The sequence below is a fragment of the Schistocerca piceifrons genome, chromosome 5 (genome assembly GCF_021461385.2).
Source record: "Schistocerca piceifrons isolate TAMUIC-IGC-003096 chromosome 5, iqSchPice1.1, whole genome shotgun sequence".
NCBI lineage: Eukaryota > Metazoa > Arthropoda > Insecta > Orthoptera > Acrididae > Schistocerca > Schistocerca piceifrons.
Genome location: NC_060142.1, coordinates 337,518,580 through 337,536,480, shown reverse-complemented (window position 1 = coordinate 337,536,480; position 17,901 = coordinate 337,518,580). Strand labels below are relative to the sequence as shown.

Here is a 17,901-nt window from a genome sequence, read left to right as displayed (position 1 = left end):
ATTTTATGTTAAAATAAACTTTCTGTTAATGAGCAGGATGTTGACTTGGTACAGTCTAGAGGAGAATGCAAGACCTCGAAATGGCACTGGGAATTACTTTTTCGCATTGTAAACTTAAAACAATAATACCTTTTTATAGTAGTAGTAATAAACACTAATGATCCAGTACATTATGACCACCTGCTTAAGTGTGCTGGTCCACCTTTGGAATGCAATACATAAGTAATTCTGCATGGCATGTATTAGACAAGTCATTGGTATTTCTAGAGGTATATGGCACCAAATGTCCATGCACAGCACATGCAATTCTTGTAAGTTATGGGCTGATGCTTCTCTAGTGCAAAGTGGGCTCTTGATACAAATGTTTTGCAATGGGATTAGATCAGGTGAACTTGGGGGCCAGGACTTCATTGTGAGTTCACAAACATGTCCTTGAAACCAATGTAACATATTTCTTCCTTTGTATCAGGGACAGTTGCCATTGCGGAAGACATGAATCATGGCTCGCAATAACGTTAACGTAGTCCATAACTATCATGTTGCCTTTGATTACTACCGCAGGCCCCATGGGAGGCTCATAGCATAATATCTCCTCCACTAGCCTCCACCTGTGGCATAGTTCATGTTCTGACCAGCCATTCGCCTGGTTGGTGGTGTATTCAGATATGACCATCAACCTGGTGTATTGAGGGATGATTCATCCAACTAGGGGAGATGTTTCAATTGGTCCATGGTCCAGTCTGTTGATTCCAGTCTGTATGATGCCATGCCCAGTGCAGTCGTAATTGATGACGTCATTGGGTAAACTTGGGAACACTTAGGGATTGTTTGCTGCAGAGCCCCATATTCAACAGTGTTCCCTGAATTGTGTGCTCTGAAGCACTAGTTCTTGCACCAGCAGTGTACTGTCATTGGAGCGACCACAGATCATTGCCTATCCTGCTTTATACAGGGAGAGTCACTAACTATTGCCAGCAAGAATAACTTGGAAAGTATGATAGGAGCTGAAAAGTTTATGGGAAAAAAGTTGCATGGGACAGTGGGGGTCATAATATGACATTGGTTTTTTTGTTTGTAGGTGGGGTAACTTCAGAGAGATGAAGCTCAACTTTGTTTTTTAAAATGGGATGCTATAGATTGGTACTTATTTTCTGGTAGCGGCTATCAAGACAAATCCAGTGATGTGTAACAGTAAGGTCTTTGAAGGTCAACAAATTTCACAAAGGTGGCATGAATTCCCTTTACAGAAGGTGTTGGAAGTGATGACCATTGGTATCAATGCAGTGCTGCCCCCCACAGATGGTCCACGAACCTTTTACGGATATGTGCATGGCGAGCACGGGATACTGAGCTAGTGCAGCTCTCTTTCCTTTCCGTGCTGCTTACCTTCCTTTTCCACATACATCCCTGTCCCCGATCCTTCCTCTTCCTCCCCTCTCCCCGCTCCTTCCCTTCACCTTCCCCCTCTCTTTCGGGGGATGTTTTGTGCCTACGTCCAGAGATGGACGCTTGCCACTGTAAGACGTAGTTTCTCTTCTTTGCTCTATATGCTGAAAAGTATCTGTCCTCCCTTTGTACTTCTCTTTTCTTTGCCTCTTCTCTGTACCATCTTCTCCGCTGCAGCATCTGAGGCCTCTCTTCTTTCCTTTTCTTTGTTCCTCCCTTTCTCTTCCGTATAATTAATTCCTCTCCCCGGGTAGACAAGTAGGACACATATGTACCCCCTGGTAAAGAACAGGCCCAGGTCAGGTTGATTACCTGAGCTGGTACCTACTGAACATGCTGATTGGTCTCTCCATCCATTTCTCAGGAGGTTTGACCTAAAGTTTGGACAATCACCTAAGGCAGGAGTGCCCTCAAAGAAGGCCCCAACAAGGAAGGAGTACACCATCGGAGATGCTGGTAATTGCAAGGGATACTTTTGCAATGGTTTGCTCTTCTTCTACAGCTTCTGCCCACAAGAGAAAGCTAAATGAGTCTCAGTCACAGATTATTCTTCCATCAGAGCCAAATTTCCTAGTTGTTTCTCGGTCTGTTGAAGGTCAAGACTTTTCCACAGTCAACCCTTTCATTATTCAGAAAGGTGTCTACACAATTGCAGGTCACGTAAAGTCTTGTTCCCGATTATGAAATGGCACCTTGTTGTTAGAAGCACAGTGCCCTCCAGGCACAAAAATTGCTGCGGACTACACTGATGCACACCTTCCCTGTTCAGGTGAAAGCGCACTGTGCTTCAAATTCATCAAGCACGGTGGTGTATACACACTCACTTGACGGATTATCCAACAAGGATGTTCAAAATTACCTGTCTGAGCAGGGTGTAACAGCTGTATTCGAGTCATGAAAAGGGTAGACAAGGACTTGGTACCAATCCATACTCTCTTCTTGACATTTGACAACGGCTCAACTTCCATCGAACATTAAAGCGGGATACGAGATCATTTTAGTTTGCTCTCACATCCCCAACTGTATGCATGGCTATTGATGTCAGCAGTTTAATCATACCAGCCAGTCGTGTTACAATGCGGCCAAATGTATTACATGTGGCAGGGATGCCCATGAGGGTGATTGTCCACCTCCATCCCCTCATTGCATCAACTGTATGGGAGACCACACTGCTTCCTCTAGAGATTGCCCTATTTTCAAAGAGGAGTGAAATGTTCAGGAAATATGAGTGAAGGAAAAGGTGTCTACCTTTGCTGCTTGTAAGTTATTCACCAGTAGAGCCCACTGTGCTCTCAGTGGGTAAATATAGCACTGTCCTTGCATCTCCTCAGCCTACTAAGGAGGTAGCCACACAGACCTGTGGTCCATCTTTTGCGTCACGGTTGTCAGATCGGCCAGCCCAAAGATCACCCATTTAACCTCCCCACTATCATCTGCTCAATCTAAGACTCACCCTTCATTGGCTCCTGCTAAATCATGGATTCCAAAATTGGACAGCCAGACTTCCAAAAAAGAGACTACTTGCAAAGATCTTTTACGTAACCTGACCTCACATCCATAGATTCCTCCCTCATCTCAACATCCTTCTTCCACAAAGGCTCATAAGAAACAAAGTTCCTCTCGTTCTACGCCACAGCGTGTCTCATCTACAGTCCCACCCAGCGGTAGCCGCTTTTGGCCGTCTTATGTGTCGCTGGCGGCCAATCAACCAGCCAATCACGTGCGGCAGGAGCTGCCTCCGAACAACCTATGGATCAGGATCTTCTGCCTTTGGCCGAACGCCATTCCAGTTGGCTCCCGGCTCTGTGTTCGTTGAGTTGACAGAAACCATAGTGAGATTTTTTTCCCTTCTCTGTCCGCCCTATGTAAATTATCCATTGGAATATCTGCAGAATTTTCTCCAGTCAGGGTGAATTGTCAATTCTCTTACAATCCTACTCCTGGTTGTCTTCTGTCTTCAGGAAATAAAGCTACATCCCCATGCTCGCTTTGTGTTCTCTCATTTCCAATTGGTCTAGTTTGATCTCTCCTCTGTTGATGGCACCCCAGCACACATGGGACTAATGATTCGTCTCCATGATATTGTCCATTATCACCCAATCCCCTTAAACAGTGCATGGAGTCCCGAAGCCTTTTAACACCTGCCTAATGCAGTTTCCGAAAGCATTGTTTTGCAGTTAACCATCTTGTTGCTCTCTCGACTTATGTCATTAACAATTTTCTCAGGGAACGCCAAACAGTAACAATATTTTTTGATCTGGAGAGGACATACGATACCTGTTGGAGGACAGGCATCCTCCGCACACTGTTCTCTTGGGGCCTTAGAGGTTGATTACCCCATTTCATTCATGAATTTATGACAGAGCACACATTAAAGGTGCGGGTGAACACTACTCTCTCCCATACTTTCTCCCAAGAAAATGGGGTGCCCCAGGGCTCCGTGCTAAGTGTTGTACTGTTTGCCATCACTATAAATCCAGTTATGGATTGTCTCCTTCCCTATGTCTCGGGCTCCCACTTTGTCAATGATTTTACAATCTACTACAGCTCTCAGTGGACCAGCCTTCTTGCGAGGTGGCGCAGTGGTTAGCACGCTGGACTCGCATTCGGGAGGACGACGGTTCAATCCCGCGTCCGGCCATCCTGAGTTAGGTTTTCCGTGATGTCCCTAAATCGCTCCAGGCAAATGCCGGGATGGTTCCTTTGAAAGGGCACGGCCGACTTCCTTCCCCATCTTTCCCTAAGCCGATGAGACCGATGACCTCGCTATTTGGTCTCTTCCCCCAAACAACCCAACCCAACCCCAACCAGCCTTCTTGAATGATGTCTTCAAGGATGTCTCGATCGCCTCCACTCATGGAGCATTGAAACCGGCTTCTGATTTTCTCCCAGTAAGGCTGTCTGTAAATTTTTGGCATCGTACGGAGTTTCCTCTGCCTTTCCAACCTCTATGCTTTGTCGACCTTCCGTTTGCGGACGTTTCCAAATTCTTGGGACTTAAGTTTGACAGAAAACTGTACTGGTCTTCCCACATTTCATATCTTTTGGCTCGCTGTCTGCAATCCCTCAACACCCTCAGTGTTCTGAGTGGTGCCTCCTGGGGAGTGGACCGAGTGGTCCTCCTCGGCCTTTATTGCACTTTAGTGTGCTCGAAATTGGACTATGGAAGCACACTTTACTCCTCTGCATGGCTGTCTATTCTTCGGCATCTCGAGTTTGTCCACCACCGTGGATTGCATTTAGTGTCTGGAGCTTTTTACACCAGCCCCTTGGAGAGTCTTTACACTAAGACTGCTGAACCTCCGCTGTACAATTGGCAAGCTGTCCTGCTGAGTCTACGCTAGTCGTCTGTCTTCCACGCCTGCTCATCTGACCCATGCTCTTTTTTTTGAGGCCTCCTTGGATTTAGGGTATGCAGACCGCCCTTCCTCTCTACTAACACCAGGAGTCTGCTTCCTTCAACTGCTATGTTCTCTTTCCTTTCACTTTCCCAAAAACTTTCTTGACAAATGGGGGTATGGCGCCACCTTGGCCTTCATCCCCGGACCTGCTTTCTCCGTGACGTGTGTCAGCTTCCCAAGGGTTGGTCATTTGCTGCTCTATGCGCACAAATGGAGGATGCCACATTTATTTACACTGATGGATCAAAGACCACATTTGGTGTTGGGAGTGCCTATATTGTTGGCAACAATTTTGGCTTCCCGACCAGTGTTCGGTTTTTACTGCGGAGCTTTACGCTGTTCTCCAGGCTGTCCAATAAATCCGTGGCTACAGTATATTATATGCTTGTATTCGCTCAGCTCTCTTCTCAACATCCAGTCTCTTTATCCCATCCACCCTCTGGTTCACCAGGTTCAGGACTGCCTCCATGTACTCCACTTGGGGGACATCTCTGTGCCATTCCTCTGGGTCCTAGGGCACATTGGTATCCTTATTGTCAAGAGGAGGTAATTTTAACTAGACTCCGGATAGGGCACTGTCTTTTTAGCCATCTACTTCTTTTAAGTGGCGATCCTCCCTCACTTTTTCCCCACTGCTCTTAGCTGTGGATGGTGAGACACCTTTTACTTCAGCGACCCTATTTTAATCTGCTAAGTGCTACAGAATATTACCACACCGGCACTTATGGAAGCACATGCTCTGACAATCCTCTCTCACATGTCTTCAGATGTAGTTGGAACGCATTTATAAACAATGTCTTTTACGAATACCCACAAGGAAAAAATCCAGAGGCGATAAGTCTGGCGAATGAGCTGGCCATGACACATCTCCTCCACATCCAGTCCAACAATTTGGGAATTGTCTCTGAAACTCATTTCTAGCCATCAGCGAAAAATGTGACGGACACCCATCATATTGATAACACATTCTTTTCCTTGTTCCTAAAGGTATTTCTTCCAATAACAGACCTAATATTTCTTGCAGGAATGTGGTGTACTTCCTACCATTAAGATTTCCTTCAATGAAATAGGGGCCTATAATTCTGCCCTCCAGAATCCCACACCATACATTCACCAACCATGGCTTTTAGTGTGCAACTTGCCACAGCCAACGTGGATTTTCAGTTGCCCAATAATGCATGTTATGCAAATTAACATTTCCTTGGGTTGTGAATGTAGCCTTGTTAGTAAATAAAATCAAATTAATAAATGTCTCATCCCTCTGAATCTGAAGTTGAACCTATCAGCAGAATTCAGTGCGACGTGTACAATCCGTACCATTTAATTCTTGGTGGAGACTGATATTGTAACTATGATATTTATGGCAATGCACAGCACGAACGACACTATTCTGGCTCATGCAAGATTCCCTTGCAACTTGACGTGAACTAACACAAGGATCTCAAACCACAGTGGCAAGAGTACCAATTTCTGTTTCCTCAGTAGTGACTTTCCTTTGCCAGATACGTTTCTAATGCATTAAAGATCCAGTTGTTCCCAATTTATCACACACATATTTAAATGTATGACATGTAGAGTGAGTACATTGAAAATATCTTTCAGCGTATAAATCTCTAGCTCCCACTGAACATCGTTGGCATTCTCCATAAATAAGAAGCATATTGACTTGTTCTTCGAAGGAATACATCATTCACATTCACTTGATTCAACGATACTAGTCTTACCATTCCTATTATTGTTGTATTTCGAAACCTTCAAATGGCGTTTACGTGTCAACGGCATGTTAGATGGATATGCCGTATTCGGCGAATATTTACTGTTTATGCAATATGAGAGAGAGAATCGTCAAAGCATGTGCTTAGATAAGTGCCGAAGTGATAAGGAATACCAATCAATCCATGATAAGAAGATTGCAGCACTGCATTTATACCAGTGGTCGTCACTTTGAACACCTTCTGTAAATGGATGTTCATGCCACTTGTTTGACCTTCTTTGATCTTCAAAGTACCAAACTATAGAATCCCATTTAAAAAAACAAAGTTGACCTTCATTTCTCTGACACAATCCCACATAGCAACAAAAAACCAATGTCATATTATGGCCCCTGTTGTTCCATGCAACATTTGTCCCACAAACTTTTCAGTTACTATCATACTTTCAGGGTTATTCTAGGTGGGAATAGTAAGTGACTCACCTTGTAGAGGGGGGCAAGCCTGTGACCAGCTTCTCCATCACAGAGATGCCTTTTCTTTTCCTAGGTGCTGGGCTATAATAATCTGACCTTTTTCAAAGTCTCATTCAGCAGTGTATTTCCCATTTTGCGACTCATTTCATCACTAGAATGATTCCCCATTGGTCTTTGCTCTGCTTATATACTTTCCTTACTGGGCCCAGTGCCTGCAATTCCATCAGGCAGCATTAATCTGGCCTTGGGCTCTGGTCATAATGTTTTGGCTCACCAGTATATGCAGTTGATGGTACACTGGCTGTATCATTTCCACTTTGTATAGAAGACACACAGACATAACAAAAAACATTGTCTGGTAACATTACTGAAAGAAGGTTATTACCAAAGGTTAAAATAGTTTCACTAATTTATGAAAGCTTTTTTTAGTAATTCTATACATATTTACCGCCACATCAAAACTCTAAAAGTCTTTTCTCAATGCAGTTTTTGGTTTTCCTTCACTGTAGCAGTTAGGAAGAAAGTGACATAGTCAGTCATCTGTAAGGAGGAATCAACATGCTGATAGTAACCAGAGGAACTGTGGAGTAAGTGTACTGTGTAGGCAAATTAAGTTGATGAGCAGAGCAAACAGAGAACTGAACACTCCACGACAGTCTTTTCTGTAGATTTTATGGAAATGGTTGAAGCAGAAATCTCACCACTTGCAAATGCTAAAAATCTGTTGGCCAAAGGCAAAATTAGTCACTTTGACATTTCTGGATGAATATGTTCTTTCTCCATGGAACAGACCGTTGCAGGACATGTATATCTGACGGACGTGTTGCAAAATTCGGATAGTGATACACCTCACTTGTGCCTCAGTGTTTGTGAATTCTTGCATTATGTTCAGGAATGTGATATAGGAAACTGATGGCACAGTTTTTATGGGGAGAATGACACAGGATTTGTGTTGTGGCCTCAAGACATCTGATTTACCTCGTGTGACATTTTGCTTTAGGTGTATACAAAAAAGGCAATGTTTATGCTACCTTCATCAGCAGACCTATCAAAACTATGACCTTACATTAACAAAGCCTCTGAATAGATTGACATGAATGTTTATGCAAAGTGCGGGATAAATGTAATTGAAGAGTCAGTATCCACAAAAAAAAGGGGGTGACTCATTGAGTACTTGCATCAAAAATTATTTCCTTATATGACTGTAAAACTCCAGAACTTTACAGAAAAACCACAGCTGTGTTGTTGTTGTTGTGGTCTTCATTCCAGTGACTGATTTGATACAGCTCTCCATGCTACTCTATCCTGTGCAAGCTTTTTCATCTCCCAGTACCTACTGCAACATACATTCTTCTGAATCTGCATAGTGTATTCATCTCTTGGTCTCCCTCTAAGATTTTTACCCTCCATGCTGCTCTCTAGTACTAAATTGGTGATCCCCTGATGCCTCAGAACATGTCCTACCAACTGATCCCTTCTTCTAGTCAAGTTGTGCCCCAAATTCTTCTTCTCCCCAATTCTGTTCAGTACCTCCTCATTGGTTACATGATCTATCCATATAATCTTCAGCATTCTTCTGTAGCACCACATTTCGAAAGCTTCTATTCTCTTGTTGTCCAAACAACTGTGTTACATTGAAGAAACTTCTTAAATAATTTATAATAATTAAAAAACATCATGTTCCATCACCAAGAGTTGCCTAATAAATTATTCTTTATTACAACCAGTTTCAGTCCTCAGATCATTCTCTAGACTTTAGTTTTTGAAAACAGCTTACATGACAATATTAAACAATGACGTCACAAGCACAAAATCCATTGTAAATCACTGCTTTTAAGTAATCAAATACATTATGTAAGTGTTTGGTACGTTTTATTATTGACAATGCAGTGCATTTTATTATTAGACAACAGTGACTTGTGATGGATATTTTTAACAGCTCTTTCCAGTGGAACAGTGATGGCTTTTTAAAAAAACACTCTAAGACAAAAAAAAAAAAAAAATTGCACTGCAAAGGAATTATCCGAATGGGATAGAAATCAGTAGATGTGATGTACATACACAAAAAAATTAATGCTTAAGTTTCAGAAAAAATTGCATGATGAATTCAAGAGAAAGCGCTCCGCAACTTGATCTAATCAGTAATGCATTTGTCCACCTCTGGTCCTTATGTGTGCATTTCTTTGGCTTGGTATTGATTGATAGTTTTTGGATGTCGTCCTGAGGATATCGTGCCAGATTCGGTCAAATTGACACGTTAGAGCATCGAAATTTTATGAGCTGATGGGAGCATCGTGCCCATAACACTCCAGATATTTGGAAAGAGATTTGGTGACCTTGCTGGCCAAGGGTTTGGCGACCACAGAGACAAGTGGTAGATAGAATGAAATTGTAATTCTGCAGAGGAGTGTACGCTGATATGAAACTTTCTGGCCGATTAAAGCTATGTGCCGGACCGAGACTTGAAGTCAGGATCTTTGCCTTTCGTGGGCAAGTGCTCTACCAACTGGGCTACACAAGCATGCCTCATGGCCCATCCTTACAGTTTGAAAGGTAGGAGACAAGGTACTGGAAGAAGTAAAACTGTGAGGGCAGGCCATGAGTTGTGCTTGGGTAGCTCAGTTGGTAGAGCACCTGCCCAGGAAAGGCAAAGGCCCCAAGTTCAAGTCTTGGTCCAGTATACAGTTTTAAAATATCTGGGAGTTTCATCCAGGAGAAACTCTCACCGTGTGCAGCTGGATAATATCATGCTGAAATGTAAGCCCAGATAGCTTGCCATAAAGAATGCCACAAATGAAAACCAAAGAAGTCCAGCTATGAAAATAAATGGTGTCCCAGACTACCAATCCTGGTTGTCAAGCCATATGGCGCATGACACTCGAACTGGTATCCCACTGCTGTCCAGGGTGTCTCCAGACACGGCGTGATATCTCATTGAGTGGAGTAGAATTGTCTTCAATAATGAGGCATGCTTCGAAGTGAGCCCTGATGGCCAGCAAAGGTGCCCTGGATAGCAGTAGGATACCTACCTATCATCTACCATATGGCCTGAAAACTAGGATTGATGATCTGGGGTGTCTTTTCTTTTTGTAGCAGGACTTCTTTAGTTGTCATCTGTGGTGCCCGTACAGCACAGTGCCCTCATGGCAACCCATTCTGGCCTTACATTTCAGTAAGATAATGGCCACCCAAACAGAGCGAGTTTCTACTGCTTGTCTTTATGCTTGCCTACATGGCCAACAAGGTCACCAGATCTCTCCCCAACTAAGAACATTTGGAGCATTATGGGCAGGGTCCGCCAACCGCCTCAGGATTTCGGTGATGTAATGCACCAATTGGACAGAATTTGGCACAATATCCTCAGGAGTACATCCAACACCTCTGTCAATCAGTGCCTAGCCAAATAACTTCCTGCATGAGGGCCAGAGGTGGACCAACATGTTATTAACTTGTCCAGTTTGTGAAGGTCTTTCTCTTGAAATAAATTCATCCAATTTTTCTGAAAGTGTGATCATTTGTCTGTACATGTACATCACATCTTCAGATTCCTGCCCATACATATCGGATAATTCCTTTGTGGTGCTCTCCCCCCCCCCCCCCCCCCCCCCCTTAAAGTGTACTTATGAGTTGCGGGAGCACCACATTGACAAAATTTGTAATAATGTATGTGTGTTGTCTGTTCCATAATATTGTTGACATATTTTCATGTTGTTTCTGTGATTTAAATAGTTTCGCTTCTCTCTTCCTTCAGGGGTTGGTTAAAAATCAAAAAGCAGCACAATTCTTATCAGAGATGCCTGAACCACCGAGTGAAGATGCAATTCAATTGGGTGTGTCAGAATTAGTTGCCATAGGAGCTCTAGATGATGATGAAAATTTGACAGCTCTTGGAAAACGAATAATGAATTTCCCAACACACCCTAAACTTTCAAAGGTGCTGGTCAATGCAGCAGTATTGAGGTATGTGAGTATTAATATATTTCACAACATATAAAAGTGAAAAGGAGCAGTAGTTCACTTGCATGGTAACACAGCTGTGATTAGTATGTCACAATCGTATAACTGGCAGAAACTACACATCATTAACTAACATATCTCTACATTCCAGAACCAGTGATCGTTCATTGTATATTTCCCATTTCAGTAGGACACCCCTCTTGAAGTAACGGGTGATCAAAAAGTCAGTATAAATTTGAAAACTTAATAGACCACGGAATAATGTACATAGAGGGGTAAAAATTGACACGCATGCTTGGAATGACATGGGGTTTTATTAGAACAAAAAAAGGTTCACAAAATGTCAGACAGATGGCACTGGACAGCAAAACGTCAGTGACTGCGCGTGACAATCGTGTATAAAAGGAGCTGTAATGAGAGAGAGAATCAGATGCGCCAGCAGTCGTAGCATGTTGACATTACCTGAAAAGGTGCTTTTAGTGAAGCTGTATTATCAGAATGGGGAATGTGCTAGTTCAGCGTTAAGATTCTATTGCCATAGGAAGGGGATTCGAACGGCTAAAGGTCTGTTGACAAATACAGCTGTGGCGAGAATGATTTCGAAGTTTGAAGCCACGGGTTGTTTAGATGATAGACCCCGTAGTGGCCGACCGAGCACAAGGCGTAATGCTGCTGAGACAGTTCAGGAAGAAATGGAGACTGTAGTGGGTTCATCTATGCACGGGGAAAAGTCAGCACTCGTGCAGTCGCACATTGCACTGGCATTCCATACACTACTGTTTGGTTGGCACTTTGCCGTACCCTCCAATGCTATCCGTACAAAATCCATCAGCATCATGAACTGTTACCTGGCGATTTAGTGAAGCGGAGGGCATTTGCGATGGGGGCATTTCAAAAGGTGGCGGAAGATGACGATTGGTTCAGTAACGTGTCGTGGACCGACGAAGCTCATTTCAAGCTCTGAGGGTCTGTCAATGCCCACAACTGCAGAATTTGGGCTACCAAAAATCCTAGAACTGTCATGGAAACTCCATTGCACGACAAGAAAGTCACAGTATGGGTTGGATTTACCACATCTACCACTATTGGGCCTTTTTTCTTCGAGGAAATGCGTGATTCTAGTTTTGTAACTGCTACCGTAATGGGTGAGAGGTACGCTTATATGTTACAGAATCGCATCATCCCCAGCCTGGCTGATAAACACCTGCTGGAACGTACAATGTTTATGCAGGCTGGCACTCCACCCCATATTGCTAGATGCGCGAAAGATCTCTTGCGCGCATTGTTTGGTGATGATCGTGTGCTCAGCCGCCACTTCCGTCATGCTTGGCCTCCCAGGTCCCCAGACCTCAGTCCGAGCGATTATTGGCTTTGGGGTTAACTGAAGTCACAAGTGTATCGTGATCGACCGACATCTCTAGGGATGTTGAAAGACAACATCCGACGCCAACGCCTCACCATAACTCCAGACATGCTTTATAGTGCTGTTCACAACATTATTCCTCGATTGCAGCTATTGTTGAGGAATGATGGTGGACATATTGAGCATTTCCTGTAAAGAACTTCATCTTTGATTTGTCTTACTTTGTTATGCTAATTATTGTTATTCTGAACAGATGAAGCGCTACCTGTCGGACATTTTTTGAAGTTTTGTATTTGTTTGGTTCTAATAAAACCCCATGTCATTCCAAGCATGTGTGTCAATTTGTACCCCTCTATGTACATTATTCCGTGATTTATTCAGTTTTCAAATTTATACTGACTTTTTTATCACATGGTATATAAAAACCATTCCAGTATAGAAATAATCTCAGTAGGGAACCTGCTGCGCAGTCCGTACTTCCTTCTGCGACCATGTAGAAACAGAGCCCGTTTTTTTAACCTATTATGGTGTAGATGGCTCTGCATTAGAAAAAACAGGGCATGGTGGATATACTGTACTTGTGACCTACCAATAAATATTTAAATTTCTTGAAAGTCTGTACGTCTGCAACCATTTCTTTCTCTGCAACAGCATAATTCTTTCCGCTGGCACTGAACAGTCTATTAGCATAAGCTATCATCTGCCTTTCGTCCCCCTTTTCAGTTCTAATTAAAAAGATCTGTGGCGGTATGAGGTCACAAACTGTCATCATGAAATCAGCTGATAGCTCACTACATGTCAGTTGAGTTCGTGCATTGCCCACTAGGAGTGCTGACATGGTTAGTCCTAGCCACAGCACATCGACATTCCGTGATTTTCAATTATCGTATTTTAGATGATTGCGTTGTTGGCTACTTTAAGAGATTCTTGCTCTTAATGTCTGTCAATATATTGTTTCCTCCAGTTTATGTTAATTATATTTTAATGTTTCCTTGTGATTCCTGAAATTTGGAAGCACTATAATTACAGAAATAAAGTGCACATGCACAACCTCACACTGTGATTTGCACAGGTTGAGGCAAGCTTCCTTTGTGCAGGTGTGACGTCTTGATTCCACCAAGTTATCTTTAGCAGTTAGTCAATTGGATCATTGATATACTGCTGAAGTGCAAGATATTGTAACTTCACCACGCGAACAGAAGTATACTGGAAACTCAAAACGGAATTAATATGGCAAGTTTTGACTTCACAAGAAGAGAGAGTGTAACAAGAGGATACTAGGGCAAGAAACTGTCACAATACCTCCATCACTTGAGGAGTAAAGTTGACGCATGCATGGTCCCAAGCACATTACTTCGTACAGTATGAAGCAGAGATTGCCAGCTCAGGTGACTGCTAGTATTGCATCACAAGCAGATATGCCACTTGATGCCACAGTCAACATGGCCGACCGATTAAGTTGTGTCTACCTCCTGTTCCGACCCAGTGACTGCATGTAAGAGCACTTCAATGGGAACCAGACCTGACTAAAACAGTCTGTTGAATAAAGGAGGCACTGAACAAACAGCAGAATGACAGCTTTTTGAGCAAGGTTGATGCTGTCGGTAAACAGAGGAGTGAGCCGATCAACAGCCAGCACTTTGGAGGACAGTTCCAACAGAAATTGCGGAGTCACTCTTTATCAAACGCATCCTCCTCTGCCAAAGCACAGTCAGCGAGCATATGTTAGTATCACCAGTGATTTGGAGACCAAGCAGACAAATGTAATCTGCCGTGTGCATGTGTCAGCCATGAACATTAGACAGAGGTAGATGGGATGCACCAGGTCATTTTTCTGTATGTCTATTCATAACATATTGCAATTCAGGGTTAAAGTTTTTATAGATATGGGATCTAATCTCGGCATTCTAACACTGGATAAACTACACAAATACTGTCCGGCCATTGTGCTTAGACAGTCAGCTGCTAACAGATCTGCTGTCATGACACATGGGTGGAGCACTTTGAACTGGACCTGGGACTGAGTTCTGCTTTCGTATGGAACTTTATAAAGGCATATGAGCCTATCATCGACACAGACCTCTTGCTGAATTATCTTCTGATTCCCAATGTCACCACTGCTCAGCTACTGGACACTGCCACTGGAATGTCCACCACTGGCTTCTAGTGTGACACTGCTGCATAGGACACTAAGGTGACCCAGGTTACAAGAAGTGGGTAGGCTAAGCTGCTCAACCAGTTCCCTGCTCTCACGAAGCCTCTAGGAGTTCTGCAGTAGGTATGTCATGATGCTGTGTAGTACATAAATATGACAGCAGGTCCCGCAGGTTCAGAGGATTAGCTCCCAACTGGTACACAGTCACTAAGTCAAGAGTTTGGTACTATGCTAACCAAAGCAATCATCCTCCCATCCTAAAGGCCATGGTCATCACCTTTGCTTTTGGTCCCTAAAAAGAACAGTGCATAGTAGCCATGTGGCAACTACCATGCTTTAAATGCGAGAACAATCTCAGACCATTATCCAGTGCTCTACTACAAGACTGTAAACATGCATAGTGTGAAAAACAGGTATTTAGCATGTTAGATTGCTCCCAAGCATACACACAAATCCTGGTTGCTGAGAAAGACATTCCAAAGACTGCAATTATAACACCTTTAAGTTTGTTAGAAAGTTTGTACGTGTCTTTCGGCCAGAGAAACGTCATATAAACATGGCAAAAGTTCATTGATTCAGTGTTATGAGGATTACCATGTTGTCTTGCTTACCTGGATGACATATTCATATTCTGAACAGTGCCACAGGAACATAATCAGCATTTCAGTGAAGATTTTTAGCACCTTAACGTATATGGCATTTATAAATGGTGGGCTCTATGTGGTTCCCAAGTCATGCAGCGACCGTAAAACATAAAATTACCAAATATGCAGCAACCAGTCGCAAAATCATGTTTTATTTATTCACTTTTGCAAATTGATTTCAACTGATTAACAACCATCATCGGTGCTTTCAACCAATATGTGCCCTGAGTAGTAATACTGTCTTAAACAGAGGTCAAACACAGTTAGCTGTTGTATGAAGTAGAAAATAGGGGTTCACACCTCACAAAATGGAGTTGACATCTTCTCGTTGACAAAAGCAGCATCCTGTAGAAAGTGGATTGTGTCATGTTTTAGACCTTTGTCGTACAGTTTTTCACACCGTTTTCATTTTTGATTCATATATTTTTTATTTTTTGAAATATTTTGTTTCCAAAGCTTTGAATGATAAATGACTGTGTGTGTGTGTGTGTGTGTGTGTGTGTAAGTAACATTTCAGTATTTGTGGGTCAGCTTGCATCAGGAAAGAATGCAACAGCTTTGACAACCATCCCAACCAAAACAGTTCATGAATTATGTTTCTTCCTCTTGGACTTCTTTACCACTGATAAATAAAGACTATAGTCCTCTTTTTTATTAATGCAAATATTTTTTTCCCCCATGCGGAGTTGCTAGTCTCCCATTGCACTCTCCCCAGGTGGCAGATAGGGGAATGCTCACCAGATACGGTGGGTATCGGGGATATAAAATACCCAGGATGGGCCAAAACTAGTGGCTGCTGCCTTGTAGAATGATATTGGCTTATTAAAGGCTAAAGGAAGAAAACCTTGAGTATAAATTACGTGGTCCCCCATATTGCTTCACATCTGCTATACAGCGAGCTACCTAAATTTAAGTATTAACTGTGTTGTTCTTATTGTCACTTCTTTTTCCACGTGTTTCTGCTTTTAGGAAGTTTTAATTTTCGAGTACTAGTTATAGTGTTCCATAGATTTCGTGTTTGTTTTGAATAAAGTCCAGAGACAGGTAGTACTTATTTTCATTGTTTCCAACAAGAAGTGTCTAGTAACCACAGTTCAGTCAGCTATCAGCTGCCTTTAGTGAATTAGCAGTCTAGTTAAAAGTTAATTAACTCTCTACAGTAAATTGTTGATTTCTTAGGATGGATAGGATATGTGACTGCTGTGTACGGATGCAGGAGGAGCTGGCCACTGTTCGCGAACAGCTGAACATGTTGATGGCTGTGGTCAGCTGTCTTCAGGCTGCTGCCTCGGAGTTTAGCAGCAGTGTGGAGTCTGGTGCATCGAATGGTACATCCCAGGTGTTACATGCTTCACCCAAGGTCCCTGCTGTTGAGACATCTTCACGGGTACCGAGCACGGTTGGGCCACCCCTCTCCCCAAGGGGAGTGGCAGGTTCAGAGGCGTTCGCATCGCATGAGGCGGAGGGTCAGCGTGGAGGCCGGGCGTGTGGCATCACATGCTCTGTCTTTGAGTGGACATGCGGCTGCTCCTTCAGCAAGGTCCAAGCAGGCACATGGGGGGAGGAGATTATTAGTGATTGGGAGCTCCAATGTTAGGCAGGTGATGGAGCCCCTTAGGGAAATAGCGGAAAGGTCGAGGGAGAAGGAAAGTGTTCACTCTGTCTACTTGCCAGGGGTCTCATCAGCGATGTGGAGGTGGCCTTGCTGGCGGCGATAGAGAGCACTGGGTGCACCCAACTGCAAATTGTTGCTCATATCGGCACCAATGACTCCTGCTGTGTGGGTTCAGAGGTCATCCTCAGTTCATACAGGCGGTTGGCGGAGTTGGTGAAGGCGGAAAGCCTCACTCGCTGAGTGGAAGGCTTAAACCAGAGGGTCAGATGATTCTGCAGAGATCTGGGATGCAAATTTCTCGACCTCCGCTATCAGGTGGAGAAATATAAGGTCCACCTGAATAAGTCAGGCATGCACTACACACAGGAAGCACTTACAAGGGTAGTGGAGTACGTGTGGAGTGCACATGCGGGTTTTTTAGGTTAGAGAATTCCCTCCCTAGGCCCGACGAGATGCCTCCTGAGAAGCAACAAGGTAGTAGTAGGCAAAACACTACAGAGAATAACAATATTAATGTGGTAATAGTAAACTGCAGGAGTGTCTATAGAAAGGTCCCAGAACTGCTCTCATTAATAAACGGTCACAATGCCCACATAGTACTAGGGACAGAAAGTTGGCTGAAACCAGATGTAAACAGTAATGAAATTCTAAACTCAGATTGGAATGTATACTGCAGAGACAGGCTGGACAGTGAAGGGGGAGGCGTGTTTATAACGATAAAAAGTGCAATAGTATCAAAGGAAATTGACGGCGATCCGAAATGTGAAATAATTTGGGTGAAGGTCATGGTTAAAGCAGGCTCAAACACGGTAATTGAATGTCTCTATAGGCCCCCTGGCTCAGCAGCTGTTGTGGCAGAGCACCTGAAGGAAAATTTGGAAAATATTTCGAATAGATTTCCCGACCATGTTATAGTTCTGGGTGGAGATTTTAATTTGCTAGATACAGACTGGGAGACTCAAATGTTTATAACGGGTGGCAGGGACAAAGAATCCAGTGAAATTTTTTAAGTGCATTATCTGAAAACTACCTTGAGTAGTTAAACAGAGAACCAACTCTTGGCAATAACATATTAGATCTTCTGGTGACAAACAGACCCAAACTATTCGAAACAGTTAATGCAGAACAGGGAATC

The 17,901-nt window shown here is 43.2% G+C and overlaps 1 protein-coding gene across 1 annotated transcript in view; it reads left to right on the top strand.

Annotated features, from left to right (window-relative positions):
* Positions 1-17,901, top strand: part of LOC124798977 (ATP-dependent RNA helicase DHX30-like) — a 310,021-nt gene that overhangs the window by 189,854 nt on the left and 102,266 nt on the right. The window contains exon 11 of the mRNA XM_047262513.1: positions 10,784-10,992. Coding sequence (XP_047118469.1) covers positions 10,784-10,992 — 209 coding nt within the window. The remainder of the gene's footprint in view (positions 1-10,783; positions 10,993-17,901) is intronic.